The sequence below is a fragment of the Pogona vitticeps genome, chromosome 3 (genome assembly GCF_051106095.1).
Source record: "Pogona vitticeps strain Pit_001003342236 chromosome 3, PviZW2.1, whole genome shotgun sequence".
Lineage (NCBI taxonomy): Eukaryota > Metazoa > Chordata > Lepidosauria > Squamata > Agamidae > Pogona > Pogona vitticeps.
The window spans coordinates 83,117,873-83,142,507 of NC_135785.1; the positions used below are offsets into that span (position 1 = coordinate 83,117,873).

The 24,635-nt window shown below is 39.0% G+C and overlaps 1 protein-coding gene across 9 annotated transcripts in view; it reads left to right on the forward strand.

The window, feature by feature from the left end:
- PLCE1 (phospholipase C epsilon 1) overlaps positions 1-24,635 on the forward strand; it is a 201,661-nt gene that overhangs the window by 111,844 nt on the left and 65,182 nt on the right. For all 9 annotated transcript variants that reach the window (XM_072995309.2, XM_072995312.2, XM_072995313.2 and 6 more), the window contains 3 exons: positions 15,013-15,158; positions 17,198-17,456; positions 19,670-19,884. In XM_072995309.2, the coding sequence (XP_072851410.2) occupies positions 15,013-15,158; positions 17,198-17,456; positions 19,670-19,884 (620 nt within the window). The remainder of the gene's footprint in view (positions 1-15,012; positions 15,159-17,197; positions 17,457-19,669; positions 19,885-24,635) is intronic.

A 24,635-nucleotide genomic window follows, 5' to 3' on the forward strand; every position in this document is an offset into this window, starting at 1 on the left:
GTGATTCACATATCCCGCCCATCCTCCCCACTGTCACGCCATTCTGCTTAATGTAGTGGTGGTTGACACAACTGAAAGGGGAGCCTTGGCGCCAAGGTACTTATACAAGGGGGAAGGGGCCTTATTTTAATGTGGTTTTTGCTACCACAGAAGCTCTAGAACTTTCCGAGGAGGCTCCACGCAGGCGCGGATCACCCAGGGTGTGAATCACAGAGGTCCACTCAAAGAACTACAATTATAGGTGGGTAACCTGTCATTTCACCTGTGTCCCAGCCAGGCTTTCCCATCAAGCCAGAAAATGTGTGAAGGAGGGGACCCACTTCCCAAAGAGAGAGAGAGAGAGAGAATGCCAGGTAAGCAAAACACACTTTTTAGTGCAGCCCTCATGTGAGAAAGTGGTCAACTTGACAGACGTGTTGAAAAAAATGTAGAAAAGAAGGAGAGCTAGAAAGCTCTCTGGGTGATTATTCTACTGTAATGTTATATAGCACACCGCTGGAGAAATCACCATAGGACATATCTGGATTTCCCCTCTGGACTGAGATAAGTGATTAGCCATATCACAAAAGAAAAGAAGTCATGCCCACTGAATTTGAATAATCTTTTTTAAAAATACACTAACAGCTGAACAAAATCTACAAATGCTGTTGAAAAAAGTGCAAGTTCCTCATTATTATTTTTACATTGTGTAGACCCTTGGAAATGAATTGATTTTAACTGTTTCAACTCCAGTGCAAACTGGGTGGTATTTTATAATCTTAATTATCTTATATATTTTGGTCAAGTAACTAACTGCATTTTCATGCTTAGTTACTAACTTAAGGTCACATTGTGAAACTCTGATGGAGAGTTTCCATAAACAGTAAATAAGCAATGCATTATTTCTAGAGTTCTTGACTATCTTTATTCTTTATTCTTGACTATCATTTTTCACAGTTACATTGTTCATAATAACATATAAATGAGCTTTCATCTTCAACTTTTCCCACCACTATAATTGGATCCAGTTGGATAAGCAACTTATTATGCTGCAAAAAAAAAAAAATCAAGTTAGCCATGAGTGATAATAGACTTCTACACTTTCTTCACCATTTTTCTTATTTTTCATATAGCAGTATAGGAGGTGCAAAGCTTCTGTGTAGAGTACCAACAGAACAGTTTCCAGTTTCATTGAAATACATGAAAACAGTTGTGCATCTTACGAAAAGATTTGAAAAGTACCACATAGAACCAGAAGTATTGGAGTGAGAGTCAGATTGCATCCACAGAGTATTTTAAACTCATGGTTGAGAGGGTGGACTTTTTGCAGCTCTTGAAACAGTAATTTAGATTCTTGCTTTAGGCAAATTGTCTTCCTACTATTCAGTGTAGTGTTCCAGTGTGCAAAGAACATCAGTGTGGTCTGACTATTTATAGGGTCACTGTTTGTTTTGCTAAGCTTATTAATTATGTTCATTATGGTAAGAGTTTGATCTGTTTGGCAATATGACTGGTACAGCTTAGAACAGATCACGGACAATGTGTGCAGACAGACGCACAAACCATGATGATTAGGTTTCTTCACTTAGGCTTTCCTTCTCTTTCATGAGGCAATACAGGGTACAAAGCTTCTGTGTAGAACAGTAGAACACTTACCAGCTTAACTGAAGTATTGAAAACATTTGTGCAAATCATATTTGTTCACAAAGCAAATGATAAAACCTCTAGGATCTCAAGCTTCTTGTCTTTCATTAAAGAATGCATTACATTAAAGATTCCATTAAAAATTATGCCTCTCATAGATGGTAATGACTACTTAATGGGCCTTCTTTGCTTAACTGAAGTTATAACAACTTGCTTTGTCTGGCCTAGGACTGATTAATTACATGATATGTTCACATATGGTCTGTAATGTATGCATTAAAAATTTTTTTCACACAAATCCATAAAGTGCTTCCAGACAGCCATGACTAGCAAAATCAGTTTCATGGCATGTTGCACTCTTTTCCTCCTTAGTGAATTTTGTGATCAGAAAATGGCAGGAAAAGCAATGGGAAAATATGGGAAGATTATAAATCTGCTCCAAAACAATTCAGGCAATTGACTGCTACTCATATGTGCCTCAAGTGCAGCAACATGGGCTTTTATTGTTGGCACCAGTTATTTGCTACTATGCTGAGTATAGGTGTTACTGTCAATTCCTGGAGATTTTTTCCCCAGTTCTTTTGTTTTTAAAAAACAATACAACCTTTCTTCAAGATCCTGCCCCATGACTGTGTAGCGGAAAAATGTAAACATGGACAAGTTATGTAAGGTTTTGAATTACTGCATCATAATTCAATGGTTATCTGCTGTCATAAAGTTATGGATCCTAGGATAATGCAGTGTATAGTGAGACCCCCACCCCCACCCCGATGCTGAAAAACGTGGACTATAGCTAATGATATTTTAATGGTTTCTGGCTTCCTCTACTGGCCTGGTAACTTAATTTTAGAAATATGTATTTCTAGGGTTTTTCTTTTAATATTTTCAGTCTGTGAATAAGTGAATCAGCGGCTACTGATCTAGTGGATAAGAGGGTTCTACTGAAATGTGTTTATTTGGAGTGTGCATTTTGAAGTCAATTTTGTTGCTTTCTCAAACAAATTATACTTCCACTGCATAGAAAAGTTGAAGGCTTTCATAGAAACAAAACGTAACTGGTTAAACCTAGTGGGTGAAAGGCGATCATCCTCACACCCATCCTGTCAGTGCTAAAGAAGCTGAGGGTAAAGGTGATGGACTGATCTAAATCCTATTGAGCATCTGTGGGGCATTCTGAACCGGAAGGTGGAGGTGCACAAGGTTTCTAACATCCACCAGCCCTGTGATGTCATCATGGAGGAGTGGAAGAGGACTCCAGTGGCGACCTGTGAAGCTCTGGTGAACTCTATGCCCAAGAGGGTTAAGGCAGTGCTGGAAAACAATGGTGGCCACACAAAAGATTGACACTTTGTGCCCAATTTGGACATTGTCATTTAGGGGTGTACTGTACTCACTTTTGTTGCCAGCAATTTAGACATTAATTGCTGTTTGTTGCGTTATTTTGAGGGGACAGCACATTTACACTGTTATACAAGCTGTATAGTCACTGCTTTACATTGTAGCCAAGTGTCATTTCTTCAATGTTGTCTCATGAAAAGATGTAATAAAATATTTATGAAATATGAAGGGGTGTACTCACTTCTGGGATATACTGTATATGGGGTGTGTGTGAAGGAGAGTCATTAACTTTAACCCAAATATGAACCTTGGTCTGGAACAATCTATAAAACAGATGCATTGTCTAGAGATACCAGTGTTAAACTACAAAATGGGCTTCTTAGCACCAAAAACTCACTGATCAATATACCTACTTGCATGCTTCAAGCTTCCATCCTGAATACATAACAAAATTCATTATTTACAGCCAAAACTTCAATGCAATTGTATCTCCTCAGACTCACAGGATAGAGACTCCAAACTCTTCCTCAGACTACAATAACCCTCCCAAAGAGGGTAGCAAGACCTATTCCCATAGGAAACCCACTGCAGGACAGACCTAGAAGAGGAGATACCAGAACACCGCTGGTTATCACTTTCAGTCCACAACTAAGAACACTCATATGCATCTTAAGTGATCTCCAGCCCATCCTGGACAAGAATACTTGACTCTACCAAGCCCTTGGTGGCAGACCTATACTTGCCTACAGACAAACCCTCAGCCTTAAGCAACTACTAACACACACATAATGCACCACACAACAATGACACAGACGTGGAGACTAATCCATGCCACAGACCCAGATACTAACTCTGCTCCCACATCTATTCTGGCAACATGATTACAGGACCTAACAATATTACACACAATATCAAAGGCACCTTCACTTGTTCCTCAGCTGATGTGATCTATGTCATTCTTAGCCAACAATGCCCCTCCGCACCCTACATAGGACAAACAGGACAAGAAACCATAATACGCGGAAACCTGTCTCCATTTTAATGTACCAAGACACTCTTCATATGAGAGTTGCTGTTCTGGAAAAGAAACATTACAGAACAAGAAAACAGAGGGAAACAGCTGAGATACAGTAAAATTTATACGCATGGTGGACACCCATAAAAATTAATTGAATATAAGCCTAGGTCCCTTAAGTCATTACCAAATGTAATACTTATGCTATTACTGTTAGATACCGTGTTTTTCCGTTTATAAGACGACCCCCCTTTGTCTAACTCCAAATTAGAAAATTTGATCCCTGTTTTTCCCTTCTTTTTGCCAAGCCATGGAGGTTAGCGAAAGGGAGGGAAAAGCAGGGATCAAAGGGCTCCCTTTGACTGCTGCTTTTCCCATCCTTTTTGCGAAGTCCCATGACTTCACAAAAGGCAGGGAGAAGAGGATGTCAAAGTGACGGCCGCTTTTCCCTGCCTTTTGCGAAGCCCTGTGGCTCTGCCCCATGCCGCCGCCTTCTGTGTATAAAATGACCCTCAGCTTTTTTTCTCTAATTGTTTTAGGGGAAAGTGTCATTTTATACACGGAAAAATACGGTAACTACTAGACTCTTCTTTCATTATGAGACTCAAAGGTAAAAACTGCTAATATTCCCTACACTAACACACATGGTTCCCCTGCTTTCTTCTTTTACTCCTCACAGATCTTCACAATATCACCAACCCTCACATCTTTTTTGCTTTTGTCTGATTATCTTTTTTCTCTCTCCTGTGGGAATGTTTATAATAGAATTGAACACCAAACATAGTCCATAAATTACGGCACATGAAATGTAACCACGCACCTCAGACTCTTAAAGCCAACGAATGTTTTAAATATTTTACTTGTGAATTCTGCATTTCATTTTATTCCATATGCCTGCCAAAGTGAACTTGATCCACAAAAGCTCACATTAAAATATAATAGTCTTTAAGGTGCCACATAATTTTGGTCTCTTTTTTGTTTTCTCTTTTGGGTTTTGCCTAACATCATTAAGAGCTGTGCTGTTAAGTTAGACTTTGAGGCTAATGAAGCAGGAGCGGGAAGGAGTGTGGCCTGTTTTGAAAGATAGCTGCTTAAAATAGTGAGGTCTTAGTAGAGGTTTCAGAGCAATTCTCTTTCTCTAAAGAACAGAAGGTATTCAAAATTTTAAAACAGAAAAGTAGAGGCTTATGATTTTATACCATAGAAGCTGACAGCTTTGTTCTTATATTTGTTGTTACCTGTTCACTGAACCGTGTGTGTGTGTGTGTGTGTGTGTGTGTGTGTGTGCGTGCGTGCGTGCGTGCGTGCGTGCGTGCGTGTGTGTGTGCGTGCGTGCGTGCGTGTGTGTGTGTGTGTGCGCACACACGCTTATTTTCTTAATGGTTACTCCAGAGCTTTTCTTAATGGTTACTCCAGAGCTGAGTAGGGAGTGAGCCTGCACAGGGAAAACCCTGCTGGAAAAGGAAGATCCCAAAAGCAGAAGGATGAACTTACAATGAACTTTCTTCAGAGCCCCCTTCTTTCTGCAGACCAGAGTCTCCTGTACAGTGCCTTCGCTCTGAGAAGGAAGGAGATTCTCACCCAATTTGCAAAATACCAGATACTTACCCTCCTTGGCTGAAGCGAAGATCTGGAGTGGATCAGCAGTTCCTTCTACCTAAGTGGAAGAAAGTGGGAGATCTTTGCTTGAGCCAAGGAGAGCAAAGATCTACAGTGGTGCCTCGCTTTACGATTGCCCTGCATTACGACGAGTCCGCATTGGTCTAAATAGGGGAATTTTGCTTTGTGATGATCGGTTCCCTGCTTCGGGAACCGATTCTTTGCAAAACGACGTTTTTCTAGCAGCTGATCGGTGGTTTCAAAATGGCCACCGAGTAAATAAAATGGCTCCCTGCTGTGTTTAGGGACGGATTCCTCGCTATACAGGCAGCGAAAATGGCCGCCGTATGGAGGATCTTCACTGGACGGTGAGTTTTAAGCCCATTGGAACACATTGAAAGGGTTTCAATTGGCTTTTTATTTTTGCTTTATGATGTTTTCACTTAACGGCGATTTTCCTGGAATGGATTATCGCCGTTAAGCGAAGCACCACTGTAGTCTCCTTCTTTTTACAAACTTCCTTTTGTGGAGGCCTTCCCTTCTCTTGAGGCCCTAAACACATGCTTATTTTGCACTTTCACGGATAATTGAAGACAAAGTATTGTTTTCCAATATAAATTTTAATAAAAACACTTTTAAAAAGTTATTAATATTTTTGTATAGAGGATGCTCCCTTCTGACAGGAGGCCCCAGGGCAATTGCCCCCTTAGCCCCCTTATAAATTCAGCACTGCACCTCAGTTAACATCGCCCAGGGTGTCCTTTGTGTGTGAGCTAGCCATCTGCACAGGCTACACAATGAGATAATTAGGATGGCAAATTGTGCCAGAAAAAGAGATGCCCTAGTGCTGTGCCAGAAAGGAGCAGGACAGCTCATAAAGGGGGCAGGATGGGTTGATCTAAATAGAAACATATGTGTGGGTGACACAATTTGGTTGGAACCAAATCCTACCGACAGCGATCCAAATACCAATCTAAATACCTGTCTGGACAGGCTCTGGGTCCTTAGATTTTATATTTCTTTACAGCGATGTGCTTTGAAATATAATTGTTTATTAGAAATGGAAACAGTATGCCTAAGTAGAGCAAAAAGCAATGTTTCAGTTGATAAGATGCGGGAGGGATCATTATCTTTTATCTTCTACTGAAACACAATTCTCTTTCATTTTCTGAAGTTTCTTTCTGTCTAGAATGTGTTGCTTTGTTTCTCAAATACTTGTTGACATTCTAGGCCTGATTGACATTGGTTAGTTTATATACTGTTTAAGGTTTAGGGATCTGTGTACTTCTCACTGTATCATTCTCTGTGGGTTCCTAATGTCTTCCACTCCTGTAGGAGACTTACAACTATATTTCTTTGTCTTCATGACTCTGTAATAATTGTTTTTCTTCGTGCTGGGGTACCAGATCTTTCCTAAATAAGACAGGGTTTTTTTGCTGACGTGTCTACTGAGTTCACATACAGGTGTTATAAAATTCTTTCCAATAATTGATTTTATTAAAACACATAAAATGATGACTTGCTTATCATTTAATTAATGATAAATGTGTAGACTGATTATGTCAGCTGTGAAGCCAGAATTCGCAGACTTTAATTAAACTTTATAAATCTGTCGTATCAGCTTGGGATCCAACATCCCATGAGGCTTGCCAGTGCTCTCTAAGAGCTTGGCATTAATGATGTACATACACTTGTTACGCCTGTTTAGACTGACCTATCATATTTTCACTCCAGAACTGCTGCTCTATTTTTTTTAAGATAGGAAACGAGATGGGAAGAACCCTAAGCATCCTGGAAGACTCGAAAGGTTCTTTGTAAGAAACATATGGTTAATTCTTGTTCTGTCTGTCTCCTCCCTCTCAACAATGGTTACAAATACAGTGCACTTAATGGTAGGAGCAGCTGTTTCTTTGCAATGAAGAGCAACAATCCACTTTCTCCAGAGCATGTAGAAAAGTGTACATTATTTTCTCTTAGCCATTGATAACCTATGTTCTGAGCCAGACTGATTCCTCATCCAGGAACTATGAGAAGAGATGCTTCCTACTCCTGTTTTGCCAGTACTATCAGCCTGACCCGTAACTCAGGGTTTACTTGATGTTGCAGTTTTGGCCATGCCGTCTGGGGCAGTACAGGCCACCACTAGACATGCTGTATGGGGAAGTATGGGAGGTGTAGTCCAACAACACAGATCTGTGCAGATCTCACAATTGTTACGTATGACAGAATAGAACGCGCTTGTATCTCAGATCAGGTTTGGGTAATAGCTTTGTTCGACTGCTGCTAAAACATAATTTTAAAATGTGAGCCTTTGAGTCCTCTAGGGCTCTTCCTCAGGTTGAACATTGCAGAGCTGTGGACTGCTCTGTCTAATGAAGTGTCCAGGAGTACTCAAAATTTTGCATCATTTAAAGGTAATAAGGATATTACCCAGTTTTTTAAAAAGTTCTGAAGATCTTCTCCAACTTTGATTTTGGATATTGCTCTTTGACTATATGCCTAGTCCCCTCCTTTAAAGAATCAAGTATTTGTAGCTTCTCTATGCTTATTGGAATAAAGTGGGATGCAAATGTGCCCAGTAATAATGCAGAATTATCTGACAAAGGAAAAGGAAAAAAAATGAGGACAATTATATATATTCCTCAAGAGTGTCTGTGGGGGGGAGAGGAAGCATACTTCCCCCAAATCCTACATTCATTTATTTATTTTATATACTTATTTAAGTTAACCCTTATTTCTTTTAATGCATACTGGCAGACAGATATCTAGCTTGAACAGATCTGTTAAACTTTAATAGCTTTTTTGTCATAAAACATTGTTTTCCAAAAGAGTATTCATAAGTCAAAAATTCATATATTTTATGTCCTTTCCTCCCATTCTCTTATTCCCATGGCATAAAATATAAGAACGTATATGTGAATGTATATAATTAATAAAGCCCTTCGTTTGGAGCCTGGCCTAATCGCCATAAGAGCACACCCCAAAAGTACATATGTTTAATTACTGGCTAAAGCTTCTCTTCTCTTCAGAAGGCTTGGCACAGATGTCACTTTTTGACTCCTTTCAGTCAGAAAGGAAACTACAACTTACAAAAGAAATAAGGCAAATGGGTTTTTCCACCAATGCTGTCTTGGCGATGGGGCATGTCGGTGCTAAAGCAGCACTCAAAGAACCTGGGACATAGAACTTCAAGAGCATACGAGCCAGTCAGGCAAATACAGTGTTTTTACTAATAATGCCTTTAAAATATCTTTATATTTGACAAGAACAAAGACCAAAAGAGCCTTCACATTAGCAAGACTTAATGTTTTACCCTTTAAGCTCATGGAGGGAAGATTTCAACATATACCTATCTCGGATTGCCTGTATCCATGTAATGATGGCCAAGTGGAAACTGTAGGTCATGTCTTACTATACTGTCTTTTCTATAGAGATCAACACACCAACCTCCTGAGCCCAATCATTCTCAGATATCCAGGGAGACCTGGTAAATGTTACATCAAGCTACTTCTTTCCAATCAAGACTCCTTTATTACACGCTCTGCAGCAAAATTTTGTGCAGCAGCTCTCTTATAGTCTCCTGAGTTCACAGGTTGACTGGTTATAGCATGAGGGTGGTTTATTGTCGAACGTAAAGAAATGTTGTGATCCCAACTGAAGGGAGGAAATATTTACAAATCTTTACAAATATGTAGGAAGGACTCCCTATAACCCAAAGACCCTGTCCAAACCAGTTTACCCTAGACCATAGGTTGGGGAACAGGGGTAAATTACCCCAAATGGGATAAAAGTGAAAATCCTGGGGGTAATGAGCAGGCTGCTACCCCCCTCCCTCCCACCCACCCCCACCCTCTGCAGCCAAAGCTTTAATTGTAAACCACCTCTCTCTGTTACTTCCTTCGTTGCAACAGGGCACTCCTAAATGCTCCGTTCTTTTAGACTGATCGGGAGATAAGCTCCTTGATTGGTTGCACCTGGGGATTAGCCCCAGGCAATCAATCAATCCGGGGCTTCTGAATGACTGCTTCCTCCGGAAATGACTGCAAAGAAGCAGCAGGGAAGGAGGGAAGAAAGAAAGGTGCGAGAGACCGAGGACTTCATCAAGCTTATTTAAATGTACAAAATGGAGGGAGGGTGGATGGATCGATGTGTGTGTGTGTGTGTGTGTGTGAGAGAGAGAGAGAGAGAGAGAGAGAGAGAGAGAGAGAGAGAGAGAGACTACTCCGACCTGAAAATGAACAGGCAGGCAAGCAAAAGAGAAACTGAATTAAGACGGGAGAGAAGGATGGTTTTTTAAGGTGCTGTCTAGGTTTATCATTGCTTTCCTCCCAAGAGGCAGGCATCTTTGAATTTCGTGGCTGCTGTCACCATCTGCAGTGATCATGGAGCCCAAGAAAGTGAAATCTGTCACTGCCTCCATCTCTTCCCCTTCTATTTGCCAGAAGGTGATGGGACCAGTGGCCATGATCTTCCTTTTTTTGATGTTGAGCTTCAGGCCATTTTTTGCACTCTCCTCTTTCACCCTCATTAAGAGGTTCTTTAATTCCTCCTCACTTTCTGCCATGCTTTTCCGTAATCAATGAAGCAGAAGGAGATGTTTTTATGGAACTCTCTGGCTTTCTCCATAATCCAGTGCATGTTAGCAATTTGGTCTCTAGTTCCTCTGCCCCTTCGAAATCCAGCTTGTACTTCTGGGAGTTCTTGGTCCATGTACTGCTGAAGCCTGCCTTGGAGGATTTTGATCATAACCTTGTTGTGTGTGAAATGAGTGCAATTGTATGGTAGTTAGAGCATTCTTTGGCACTGCCCTTCTTTGGGACTGGGATGTAGACTAATCTTTTCCAATCCTCTGACCACTGCTGAGTTTTCCATTGATGATGATAAAAAAAGCACACTGGTCCTTTGATATTGGGCTGTGGCCCCAGGGTGGGTGACATGACCTTTAGCCTGGTTTGTTCCTTTTTGCACACCACACATAGAATGATTAAAGTGGTAGGGAAAGCCCCCTCCCCAATTCTGCGTTGGCTGTCTCTAGCAAGCATGCCATTGCTAGCACCACTCTGGTAGCCACTGATGATGATTAAATTCTCTGCGAGCTAGCAAAAATTTAATGCAACTTGCTAGGCACGTTGGAACCTTACTACTCCCTATACCACACCATGGCTGTAGTGCAATTTGTTCCAGCAAAAATAGTGCATATCTTTATCAAATTTGGTGGATCCTGCTAGTTCGGTACACAGCCTGTGTAGATTCAATAATATTTTAAATTCAAATAATGTATGATATCCTTCCTTTCGAATCAAGGGGGTAATGTCGGCATATATAATTTTTTTGGGGGGGTAAAAGGTAAAAAAGTTCCCTGACCCCTGCTGTAAATTGACTTTTGTGTTTCCTCTTTAATGTGGCATTTGCAAACATTAGATTGACGGTTCTAGTTCGGTGGGGTTCATACTTTCAGGGTCATCCCTGAAATCTTTACAGGCAATCTTAACAGATAAAAAAGTCGAAACATAGCCTTTATTTGGTCATGAGATAAAGTGGGTAAGAGAGGCTGCTTTAGTATCTCAGTAGTTTATATAATTTTAAAATTAACAATGCAAGGCTACAAATAAATTGTTCAATAATATTTATTTAAGGTTGTTGTATTTCAGATCTCAAAATCTGAGCTGCAATATAATGCAAATTATTGATAGTCTGTCTACTTTCCATATTATGCAAATTTGCCTGTGGAATAGCATAGAGCCAAGGATGTAGTTCCTAATGTTTGTGGTTGTATGATCAGCCTGGTTCCTGATAGCTTTCAGAGAAAATCATTCCTTTCAGAGACCTTTTGCTTTGTGTTTTGGCACCGTTTCTTGTAGATACTATACAATGCAAACTAACAACTTGGTGTTGGATGCCCTTCCAAGTAACCTGAATTTTCTGAGATGCCTCTTTTTTTCTCAGGTGAAAAGCACATGTTGAATATTAGTAGAGTTGGGTTTATGTTGAATTACATTGTGCACAAGGTTCTTCTAATGCATCTGGAGGTCTTCCATCACCTGAAAACTGAGACTGAAAAGCAAGTATAAGCTTGCCAGCATCAATGAAAATGTTGGTTCCTCGAGGGAGCAGTTGATCATTGGTAGATGTTTTAAAAAACACAGTGTTTGATGACCCCAAACGTATAAATTTGCTGAGACTTTAATTCCTTTTCTTTTGCTAGATTGCATCATCCTGAGAGTGACAGTTACTATGTGACTCAAATGTAGTAAATAACTAAATAAGTAGCTTACGCTGAAGATCTGAGTGAAAGCAGATATATAATTATCTGGGTCTTATTCTTTGCTTTATTGGATTTGCCATCCTAATAATTAGCAGTCAGATGTACAGGAGCAAATGATTATCCAAATTAGCTTAAAATAGCATTCCAGTATATGTAATCTTTTGGGGTTTCACTTATTTACCTTTTCCCCCCTTTTAATTAGTTTAACACACTGTTCTGGCTAGCTTTACAAATTTGGTTTGCATTTTTAAATCTATTTGTTAGTAGAAAATGAAGTACATCTTTTTGTTCTTCCTTCCTCCTTTTTTTAAAAGGAAATTTATTTTTATCGCTTATAGCTCTTGCAACAAAGAAATGTGTGTAAGCATAAATAACAAATAGTTCAGGAGCAAAGAAAAAGGAAACAAAATGTAAAAAATGAAGTGTACATTTATTATCTCATCTTGATAAATGTTTATACAACAAAAAGAAGAAAATCTCAGACCCTTGGGAATCTCACTGTCAAAAAGCCCAGTTGTTTTTAATTAGGCTTCCATGTGAAATACTGTACACTTTTTCTTTCTTTCTTTCTTTCTTTGTTTTCTTTTCTTTTATTTAATTAATGTTGTGGGAAAATAAATTGTACATTTTCCGGTTGGTGTAGTCAAGATCTACGTATGATCAAGTTTTGAACAAAAACAAAACTGGCTGAAATTCTTTTGGACTTGGCATGGCTCAAAGTTTTGCCTGTGTAAATTCACGGGGAGTTAAGCCTAGGTAGTCTGCTAATCTGATTGTGCATTTATAGGATGTTACCACACACTAACAATTTGCGAGTACTAGCCATGCACTGAACTACAGTGGTGCCTCGCATAGCGAGGTTAATCCGTTCCGGATTAACCTTCGCTATGCTGAAGCATCGTTGAACAGGGAAGGGATTTCCATTGGAACGCATTAAACATGGTTTAGTGCGTTCCAAATGGGCCAAATACTCACCGTTCAGCAAAGCTTCGTAATGGCCGGCAGCCATTTACGCGCCCTTGCCTCGCTTAACGAGGGCGTGAAAATGCTGCGCACGGCCATTTTGGGCCATTTCCGGGCTTCCGGCGGCCATTTTGGCCACCGAACAGCTGATCGTCGGGCTTCGTTTTGCGAAGATCGGTAAGCGAAACGCTTACCGGTCTTCGCAAAGCGAATTGTGCCCTATAAGAAAAACGTTAAGCGATCGCATTAGCGATCAGAAAAAACGGATCGCTATGCGATTTCGTCATTATGCGGTGCGCTCGTTAAGCGAGGCACCACTGTATTTCTTGGATAAGACTTCCACCTTGGTGAAAATTTGGCTGTGGCTTATGTAGCAGGATTTTGGCCATTAACTTAATTGTGTTTTCACCAACCACAATTAGATGTTAGGCTATATGATCATACTGAGAATATGGGATTAATGCAAAAGTGAAAACCACACACTAGATTGAATGTACTGGTTCTAAATTATTTCTTACACACAGAAAGATTCACTGTGGCATGCCATGCATATAAAAAAGTTGAGTGAAATTTAAAAAAACTGCAAGTGATTTTAGAAAGAATATTGTCTTTTATTCCATAAAAACAAAAAGATTTGGTACTTTCTCCTTAGAGGTTTTGTATCCCATTCTCACAAAAAGAAAGAAAGAAAGAAAGAAAAAAGGAAAAGAATCAGATTGTATATACTGTACATTTCTAATAATATGAGAAGCTCAGAACTGAGTACAGTTTCTTTACCTGAAGGCAACCCATATCAAGTCCATTTACAGCCTGTAGTGTATAGATTATTTTGAATTCAGTCCTATTCATCATTATTCAGAAGCAGGTTTTGCTGATTTAAGTGGTGATTACTTCTAAATAAGTATGCTCAGAAGGGCAGCTTTGGTCTTTTGTGGTCTTGAGTCTTCTGATTTAGCATCCACAGTAAATCCTAGAATTAATTCTACCATGGTCCTGCTAGGACCAATGGCACTAGCAGTCTAGAGTGACAATTTCCTTGGATCCATAGCCAAAACCTTGGTGGGCAACGCAAACCTTATGAGCTTCCTGTAGTTCCCTGTACATTTTCAGGCCCTTGGTGCATCCGGGCTCCTGGTCCTTTGCCATGTGAAAAAACCTTTTCCCCTGAAAAAAATAAACATCTGGCACTTCTGCAAAGGTCTCAGAGCACCAGTTTCCTTCTAATACGTCTGTGTTTTTTATCTTCATCCACCCAAATGGTTTTATTTTTAAACGAAATTGGAAGTGAGGGACAGTCTACAGGAGATCCAACAGCATAAAATTGGCTCTCAGACTCCAAGAGCATGGTTTACATTCATTTGTGTTGTACTACTAATCTAATTTACTGGCTCAAGTCCACACAGTCTGAATACTGCTATTGCTCATAAAAAAGATCAGAAAATTAGGCATTCTTGGAAGTCACAGTTCAAGAGTACTGTATGTTTTAAAGTGTTGTATATAAAGAATTCACATATCTATATGAAGAACTATTATTTAAGCAGATATGCAGTGTACAATAGAACCCCCATATCAACAGGGTTAATATCTGCAGTTTCACTTACCTGTGGCCTGAAAATATTAAAAATAATTTAAAAAAAAATAGAAATACATGTTTTCATGATGTATCTACCAGAACTGGCCACTAGAGGGAGCGTGAGACCATGCTACATATTCTTGTTGGTAAAGAATGCATAGCATGATGTCTGGCTTCCTCTAGTGGCCAGTTCTGGTAATACATGGTGAAAATACATATTTTTTGGGGTTTTTTTCTTTTACCATGTTAGGTATAGTGTTCACTATTACAGGTATCTGTGTTTTTCAGCATCCACAGGGGGAGATTAGAACCAATCCTCCATGGATATGGGGGTCCTGCTGTATCACATATAGCTGCAAATTTGTTGCTTAGATCTGTGTCTGAGTGAAACAAATTATATATTGTGCATTTTCATCTCAATGTGGGGGTGGAGTTTTTTTAAAACAAGTAGAAAAAGATCACACCTATTGTGTTCAAATGTTTACAGTTCTGTTTGGAACAAAACAGTCTATGCCAACCTGTATTTAATGTTTCAGTTCATTCAGTCTGCAGTAAGATAGGTGAGTAGAAAACAGAAGTACAAACTCAGATTTTTAAAATCAAATAAACAAAATTATTTGTATTTTATCTATTAAGGTGAGTTCTTGGGTGACATGGCTGATTCTGACTGCGGGCTCTATGGAAGAAAAACGAGAAGTCTTCTCCTATGCAGTTCATGTGGCCAAATGCTGCTGGAACATGGGCAACTACAATGCTGTCATGGAGTTCTTGGCAGGGCTCAGGTACTTGCAGCTCATTCTTCACAGAAGAATCCAACATAGATTAAATTGCAGCTTCTGTTACACACAGCTGTCCTTCTTAAAAAAAAACTCCAAGCAGCACTCCATCAGTCACTGTACTAAACAGTGTGTTGTTGCTAAGTTGCATCATTTATGTTGCCCAGCAAGTTTATGGTAACAGTTTTGAGAAAACTGAATAAAATGGATGACAGAGGTTAAATTTGGTGAAAAATAGGTCTTTTCTCAGAATACTCTAGAGACAATGTCATTTATCTTTCTAAAATATACACAAGTTAAATGGGAAACATAAACATGCTTAAACCAAAAACAAAGCATAATTCTTTCTTTCTAATGGAAAGAGCCAATCTAGCAATGAAAAGGAAGGACATATTACTGTACATAAATAAAGGTTACTTCTTGCCAACCCCCAGATATTAAAAATCCCCACTCATTTTCATTATAAATATTGTCATTATGAACATTAATTAGTTCCTGGTTTTTTTTTTGTTTCCTAACTCACCTGCACCCCAATCCCCTGTAGCGTGCATACTGGGGAACTGCAATAGTATCATACTGAGCATAGCACAAGAAAGAAAAGAGGTAAGCAGGCATGGGGAGGAGAGAGGTATGGTCTAAAAGGTGTAGCAAAAAAGTAAAAGAAATCCAATAATTTCAAATATTTGCACTTGGTCTCATAACCATTCATTGTATTTGCAGTTTTTCTTATATCCATTCTATAATCCCTTGATCCCATCTTCTGTACTTGGAAGGGATTTTGCTTCACAAGTTTGTAATATTAGGCATATTATCTACTGATGAAGTCATATGAAGAGCATTCATCTGTATTAGGAAGAGTTGGCCAGCGCTCATATCTCTAGTCCAACACCACCTTCTGTCCACGTGCCAGTCTTTTGAAAGGCTAGACTTAATAACAACGAACATTCTCCCATTGGCTTATGCTTTGGTTTTAATTATTGCACACATTTTAACCTTGTCTATGGATTAATTCTGTGGGCAAAACTAATCAGTGGATGAGAGTCAGGAAGAGCAGGACACAGATGCTGTGGTTTTACTACCTTACATGTGCTCCGCCTATACCAACACTATATATAAGGGTTTATAGTCTTTGATACTGGAGGATGTATAAATCCTGAAAGACTGTGGATAATATCGCCCATTGTTTGTCTCTGCTAGGGTGGGTCTCTTTTGTAGTTAACAAAAGTGGGTTTTTTATTTTTATAGATTTGATTTTTGCAAATCTAGAGACTTTTAAATACCTAGAATTAGATATTATAGTGTTTCACCAACACATAAAAGTAACGGGTGCGTTTCAAATAAAGGAGCTGTGCAAGCATGTCACCAAGGCTTTCTTTGTATTTTCACTACATCTGTAGTGCCACCAGCTAGAAGCATGCTCCTGCAAGTAGCTTGTCTGATTTTAAGGGTGGTTTTGAACAGAAGAATCCTGGGCCCAACTAAAATGGACCCATTGAATCAACAGAACTTGTAGAAATGTTGAACTCTAACTGGGTCTAAGAATTGCATTTCGACCCTAGAATTTCCAGTCAAAATATGTTATGCAACTATTCCATCTTTTTCTCTGTAATAGTTTTTTTAGGGGGAAAAAGAAAAAAACAGTAGAAAATTACAAGATAGTTACAGTATAAATGGAAAATGACTTATGATAGACTCACAGAAAACTCTGGAATAAGGCACAGCTATTGAATGAAAAATGTACCCTAAGACGATATCAATTTCACTTTCATTATTAATTAAATTACATAGCATTTATTAAGTCTCAATTCCAGACTGAGAAAAAGAACTCTAATTTTAAAACTCAACTGGTTTTAGGAAGAATTTTCAGAAATCCAGGTTTTACTTCTTTTGCATATTGAACTTCGTCCATAATTTGATTAGCTGTATCTCTTTATTTAAAAAAATTGGTAATGAACTTTGAATGCAGTCCATCCAGCTGTACTGTAACAAATTTGGACTGCTTAACTTTAGTTTAACATGTGTTCACTCTTCTTTCTCCAAAATAGATCAAGAAAAGTGTTAAAAATGTGGCAATTCATGGACCAGTCTGATATTGAAACGATGCGAAGCTTGAAAGATGCTATGGCACAACATGAATCGTCTTCTGAATATAGAAAAGTGGTCAACAGAGCTCTCAATATCCCAGGCTGTAAAGTTGTTCCTTTCTGTGGTGTGTTTTTAAAAGAACTCTGTGAAGTTTTGGACGGAGCTGCGAGTCTCATTAGACTATGTCCTCAATATAACTCTCAAGATGAAACACTGGAGGTAAATTAATAAAAAAAAGACCATTATTATCTCTAGGGACTGTAATAATTACTGCATTAATTTATAATTGGGTGCATATTAAAAAGGACATATAGTTTTACAGTTACGTGGTAAACAAATGAAGAAAATAGAGGTCCCTAATGTTGCATTAACCTTTTGCAAGGTTGTTGATATTGGATCTAGACCATTTTGGACTAGATGGTTGGAGAACTACAGGTGCTTCTCTACAGTTTTATTTGTAGTGCTTCGTTCATTGGCTTCTGTAAATACTCAATGCCAATTTCCCATTCATTGTTAAGATTACCACTGGTACAATTGCAATCTAAGTTGTATAATACCTAGTAGTTTGTCAGTGTTTGGTGTTGGGAATGTAGACTGTGATCCAGAGATCTGCTTAAGTTCATGTAAGAGGCTTGTGGCAGCTCATTGGTTTAAAAAAAAAATCATACGCTCTTTGTTTTTGTTTGAAAAGTTTGCATGCTGACCCCCCCCCCCCCAAGGGAATTGTGTTAGTGGAGAAAAACAAAGCTAATGCTCCCTTTGGCTTGTGGAACAATTGCTACGTTTCTTTGGATTCTCTGTTCTTGAATTAGTGAAAATATAGTAGATTAGTTACCACATTCTCACAGTGAAGTACTCTGGTTTTGTGGTTCTTTCTAAAGAAATGTTGCCTTTTAAGTTTTAGGTAAACAGCAGTATCTGTGTTACCAACAGCATAGACCTCTATTGCACAGTGACCTGAACTGAAGGGTGGTAGGTAAAGCAGAATTAAAGTTTGATACCCAAAGTGTTGATGGCTATCTTGTTAAAAATTATCACTTGCATCTTAAAGTGCAGCTTTCATTTTTGAAAAGATAAAATAGTTTGTTCTGCTTATAGGCTGCATCCTAGATGTCTAAAGAATCTAGCATTTGCTTTTTTTTCCAAACAATAAATCCCTTAATTATAAAAGGGGACATTGATAATAACCTTAATATATCAATGGTGTGATCCTGTGACATATAACTGAAATAAACCTTTGATCCTATTATTTTAGTTTACTTCCAGGGAAGTCTGTTCAGAATTGCAGCAAAAATGTGTTTAGATACATGAGTCAAGCTTATTGCCCTCAAGTCATGTTTTCTTTTTCCTTTGGGGGTGGCGCTTCCCAGAGGTTTATAGTTCCCACCATAGAAAGCATAATGTTGGAGTAGCTAGGCCTTTAATGTGATCCAGGAAGGCCATTCTTAGTTCAGCACAGAATGACAGAAGTTACATCAGGAGATTGCAAAAGATGCAGAGTGCGGTGGCCAGACTGGTGTTGGGTGTGAACAAGTTTGATTGCATCTAGCCAGTTCTGGCTCAACTGCGTTGGCTTCCTGTTGCTTTCAGGGCCTGGTTGAAAATTTTTATTTTAGCTTATAAATCCCTTAACAGTTTATTTATCAGCGTGTCTTTCCCTCAGAACATCAGCCCGTGCCACCCATTCTTCACAGGCCTTGCTTCTTTGGGTGGCCACACTGAGAGAGGTAAAAATGACTGTTAATCAGAAATCATGCCTTCTCGGTCATGGCCCCATCCTTATAGAGTGGGTGGGCTCCTGCTAGAAGGACATCTGACCCCCTCCCACCCACCTTTTGACAGGATTTTAAAGCATTCAAGGTTGTCGTCTTTTAAGTTAGTTTATATTTGTGATTCCTGATTCCACCTCCATCTGAATTTCTAATTATGGTTTGTGATTTATTCGTGGGTGCTAACATGAGTCTGCTTTGGGGTCAATGGGTTATTGTTTTTGCTCTAAACTGCTTAAAGTACTTCCCTGCACTAAGCTGAGCAGTATATAAGTACTTTAAATAAATACATGCTATCTTTTTAATTAATTCATTATGTACTGTGCAAGTTCAACTAAGCATAGAACATGTAGCAATATGCCTGTATGTGTGTCAAGCAGCAGAATTTGAGATGGTTGTTGGTGTTTTGGTTATTAAGTACAATATTTGCCTGAAAACATGGTAGTACGGTATTCGGTAGGACACACTTCTGAGTGCAGAAGGTTAAGACTGTGCTGTAAAGTAGACCTTGTAGGATTTCAGCTGGTAGGAAGCATTACAGGATGATCTGCGATACTTGCTTTGCTCAAGATGCTGCTGTAGCTGCCATAGTATTTAACTTGTGGTCACCTAAGCATTGTTAAATTATCAGTTTTCAGTGCTTATGTGCTTTTTCTTTCCCAGTTTGTTGCAGAGTACAGTGGACAAGATCATTATTTACAACGGATAGGGCAAGATGGCATACATGATGTGGAAAAGGAATCAACAGCCAATTATATATTTCAAACGATTCGGAGCTGTAATCGCCGTTTAGAATCTGACGATGCGGAAGACAATTTTATCGAATATGATGGTGTGAATTCCCGGAGAAATTCTTTGAAGGACAGAAATCGCTATCAGTAAGGTTTTAAAAGTTCATATATATATGTGTGTGTGTATATATATATATTTTATCAGCAAGAGGAAGTTACCAAAAAATGGTAACAAAACCATGAATTTTGAAGTTGTTGTTGTTGTTTCTTAATATTTTTTTACTTACCGTAGTTGAGGTTATTTGCCATTTATCCAGATTTGGTAATATAGCAAAATGTCAAAAACTTTCCAGACTCATTCTGATAATCTCACTGGAGAGGCAATCTGCAATGCCCAGCTCCAAGGGTCATTTAGGATTGCTCCCATAACACTAAACTACAATGTAGCATGCATCCTATCAACTCATTGTGTCTATGTTATATTTTCCTCCTCTATCTCAATGTGCTTGCTGTAAAAAGATTATTAATGGTGAGAGCATTTAATTTGAATGCACTGGGCTGATTCCAGTTCCAGACTTTTTCTCAGAGTTATGCATGGAATTATGACACTCAGATGTTTGGAATCCTTCTCGTTAAGTTTTATGTTCCCTCATGATGTAATTACTTCCAGGCAAATCCTTTTCATCTAGTGCATGAAGCTTGTAGAAACCTACAGATGCAACTGGAGACTTGGTCAGTGATTCCAGGAATAGCATCATGGCATCTTTGTTGATCTTAGCTCAGAACATTATATCCTGTTGGAATAGCATTCTGAACCAGTCAAAATAAAGGTTATTTATTATTGTTCCTAATCCCACTACTTTTAAGGACATGTTCACTGAGGTTCATAAATTATCTTAAGGAAATCTTATCAGAACTAATAAACTCTTTGAATATTCACCATACAGCACAGTCATTTAGCACAGGTGGCATTTTAATTATGATACATGGGAAAGCTCATCTCTGACCTCAGATCCCCTATTTCTACCCGTGCAAAAAGAAAACTACTAAATGTCCGGAATGCTATGCACTTAAATGAATGCTATATAAGAGCAGTGGAAGCTATGGGACAATATCAGGAAGATTCTGTGATTAGTAGATTCAAAAGAGGATCAGAATTGCTGTTTTAGCTCTTCAGAGAGGATATAGCCATGGCAAGTGGTACCTTTATTAGGCTATTGAAAAATCATGAACATAACCTAGTTTTTGACCTCATACAGGTTTTCATCAGGTTGGGCACCAAAGAGTTGTGTGTTCGTGGTACAGAACAAATACAGAAGTTCCAAAAATCATGGTTATTTGTGCCAGGCTGCTCTGTCTAAAGCAAATGTCAAAGTGGATGTGGATTAGAATGTGTCTTCCAATCTTGTTAGTCACGTGGACTCAATATCTATAGGGTCCCTTCCAGCTCTGCAAGTAACTAAGCGAAATGAAACAGATGCCAGTCATTTAGTATCCTCCCAGGATCCCCTTGTATTGAAACACATAACCCTTTTTCAGCTGAGAATAGAGACACACAGAAGTGTTTATATTTTTTCCACAGAGCGGGGAGAGGTTGCTGAATGACTGGCAACTAGAGATGGGGATGAAGCACCAAAATGGTGCTTTGTCTTCCTTTGTGGGTCATCAAACTTGTTGACCCATGAACTACAAATTGCCCCCCCCCCATGAACCAACGAACAATGAATTAATTCGTCATTCATCGGGGGTGTGTGATTGTTTTGTTTCTTTTTTTTTTGTTTTTGTTTTTTTTGCTTTCCCTTCTCTTGCTATGCCCCGGGACATAGCAAGAGGAGGGAAAGCAGGGATCAAAGTGATCCTTCAGTGCTTTGATCCCTTTCCCCCTCTTTTTACTAAGTCCCGCGAAGCTTAGTAAGAAGGGGGAAAGCAGGGAACAAAGTGATCGCGCAGCAAAGCCACCCCAAGGGAAAAGCCCTCTCTGCTTATGCCCCCGAGGAACAGCTGATCCGCAGGGGCATACGCAGATAGGGAACAAAGTGATGATTATAAAAGGGTTATATTTATTGCTTCGTATTCGTTGGGGGTCTCTGGACAAAGCAACAAATATCTGACAAATGAGGGATATTCAATGAATATCTTGATTCATTTTGATATTCGTCCCCATGTCTATTGGCAACCCTTTGCCTACCAAGAAATATTCTAATCCACACCAGCAGAGCTGACCTATAGCTCTGACATGCAGCCTTCCAGCTAGAAACATGCTTTTCAACAAAGGAGCATGGCACATAAGCTGGCCATGATTTCTGGAACTTTTAAGTTTCTTATTTGTACCACTGCTCACATTTGTGGTGCCCAGCCTGATGAAAACTGGAGTCTTCATTAGGCTAAGTGGAGTCAAAGACTAGCTTATGTTTGTGTTTTTTTTAGTGGTCTAATAAAAGTGTCACCAGCCCTTACATTTGGGCTATGTAGAAGCACCACATAGCTTCTTCTTCTTCTTCTTCTTCTTCTTCTTCTTCTTCTTCTTCTTCTTCTTCTTCTTCTTCTTCTTCTTCTTCTTCTTCTTCTTATTATTATTATTATTATTATTATTATTATTATTATTATTATTATTATTATTATTATTATTATTATTATTATTAAGACTGTACTGTTATAATATATCATGGATAGCATTTTGGGCCTGGTCATACAAAAGCCAGATGTAAAGTCCTCCTTCTCTCTCAGATTCACTGGATCTTCTTGAATCACTCACTGCAGGTTTCCAGGCAAGGGATTATATCAAAGATTCTGTTCCCCAAAAAAATGAATGCATGGGAGGATCAAATTTCTCCTTGACACTGCATGCCCTCCTGGATCTGCTTCTAGATTTGACCAGATACCTGCTTTGCAAGGATTTGGTGACCCTTGAGAGCAAGAGAAGGGGCTGCAGGAGAGGGAAAGAATCTGCTACTGTGCCAATGCAATGGACGTTTGCTCGTGTAATGTGAGATTACATTGCTTGATGCCATTCATCTAGCAATTTATGTGTCTGCAACATGGCATTTTACCTGGATAGTGTGGTCTAGATGTGTAAATGTCCTATATTTTTCCACTGCTTTCATCTTTTTTCCTCCAAGAAAAATCTGTCAAGAAGGGGGGGAAATAGAGTGGGGGCTGGGAATTCACTGTCTGAAAGTACCCATTGTTTCTCAGAGTTAATGTTTGAAGTGGCTATCTTCTTTGAAGAGGAAATAAATAAATAGTTGCCTTGCCCAATAAATGCTAAATTCCAGGAGTAGATGTATTGTGATTAAACAGCTATTAATTAAAGTGTTTCAAGTAATTCCTAAACAACCTAAAGGGTTATAAAATCATCTTAAATGGAGTTTGTTGAACATTATTATAATAATACCACCAAAACGTATCATTGTAGAAAGCAAAAGCTTTGGGAAAATTATAAACTGTGCCATATAAAAGAATCAATAAACAAAAGTATCAACAATTTAAACATTGATATTTTAAAAACCTGAATCTATTATAATCTAATCGGTTAAGGCAGTGGCAAATCGCCAGATATTTGTAAAAGCATTTAGAAAGCACACAAGTGGGGAGGAAGAGCAAATTTTGTTTGTCAGGATGTTGCACAATGATGGAGCTACCACAGAAAAGGTCCTTGCTTTTATGCCCTGCAATCTCATGACTTCCCAGTGGAGTCCTAAGAGCAAGATTTAAGTTCCTGATTTTAGTGGTAGCACAGGATCATATTGGTCTGGATGAGCTTCAAATCCCATTTTTTTGTTGTTGTTTAGTCATGTCCGACTCTTCGTGACCTCATGGATCAGAGCACGCCAGGACCTCCTGTCTTCCACTGCCTCCTGGAGTTTGGTCAAATCAAATACCATTACCTTTATTTTACCCATTATTTAGGATTTTCAAAAGTTATGGTCAACATTTTGAACTGAACTCAGAAGCCTATTGACTACCAGCACAGTTAGTACAGTACTTGTGATATATGCTCTGATCTCCTGTCAGCCCTGAACAGTTGCATTCAGCATTGGTACAAGTTCCTAAACCATCTTCCAAGGCAGACCTGTGTAGGGTGTATTACAGTAGTCCAGTCTCACCACAGGAGCTATTGCATAGATAACTAGAGCAAGATGTGTGGTATTGAGCTGATAAATCAGCTAAAGTTGAGACAAATCATCCTGGCCATTGGTAGATTTCTCTACCAACACAGCACTTCTGTCTCATCTAGATTAAGCCTTGGCTTCTTAGTTTTCATCCAGATACCTATTCAAACTCCTACAACTTCCTCAGGTTTCATAGATGAAAATATGAGACATATTTGTGTGTCAGAAAGGTACTTGTAACACTCTAGCCCAATATCTACCCCATTTTCCTGAAAATAAAACTTAGTAAGCCCCAGTTAAGTGAAACCCCGCTCTCCACCATTGTGCAGCAACCAGAAGAAGTTGACATGACTGTATTTGAATAAATGTAGATTGTTGTCCATGAAAAAAAATTCCCTGAAAATAAGCCCTAATGCGTTTTTGGAGCAAAAAATTAATATAAGACCCTGTCTTATTTTGGGGGAAACACGGTAGGTGTCTTGGCCAGTTAGTTTTCTTCAGATAGACTTAAACTCTGCAGCTATCTCTAATGAGGCTCAGTGGCCCTTCCTCTGTTGTAAAACACTCTGGATAAGGGTGCTTTGCATAAAATTAAAGGGATGAGGCTGCTTTTGCTAGAAGCACTTTCGCTCTATGGGGCATTGGCTGCAGGACCATATATGCAGTGCTTGAAGAGCAAGTGACAGTAACTCAATGAGTTGGGTACCTGGCTGCTGAACAGGGGGTCAGGGATTCAGTTCTTTGCAGTGTCTCCTTGGAGAACAGACAGTCCGTGTAGCCTTGGGC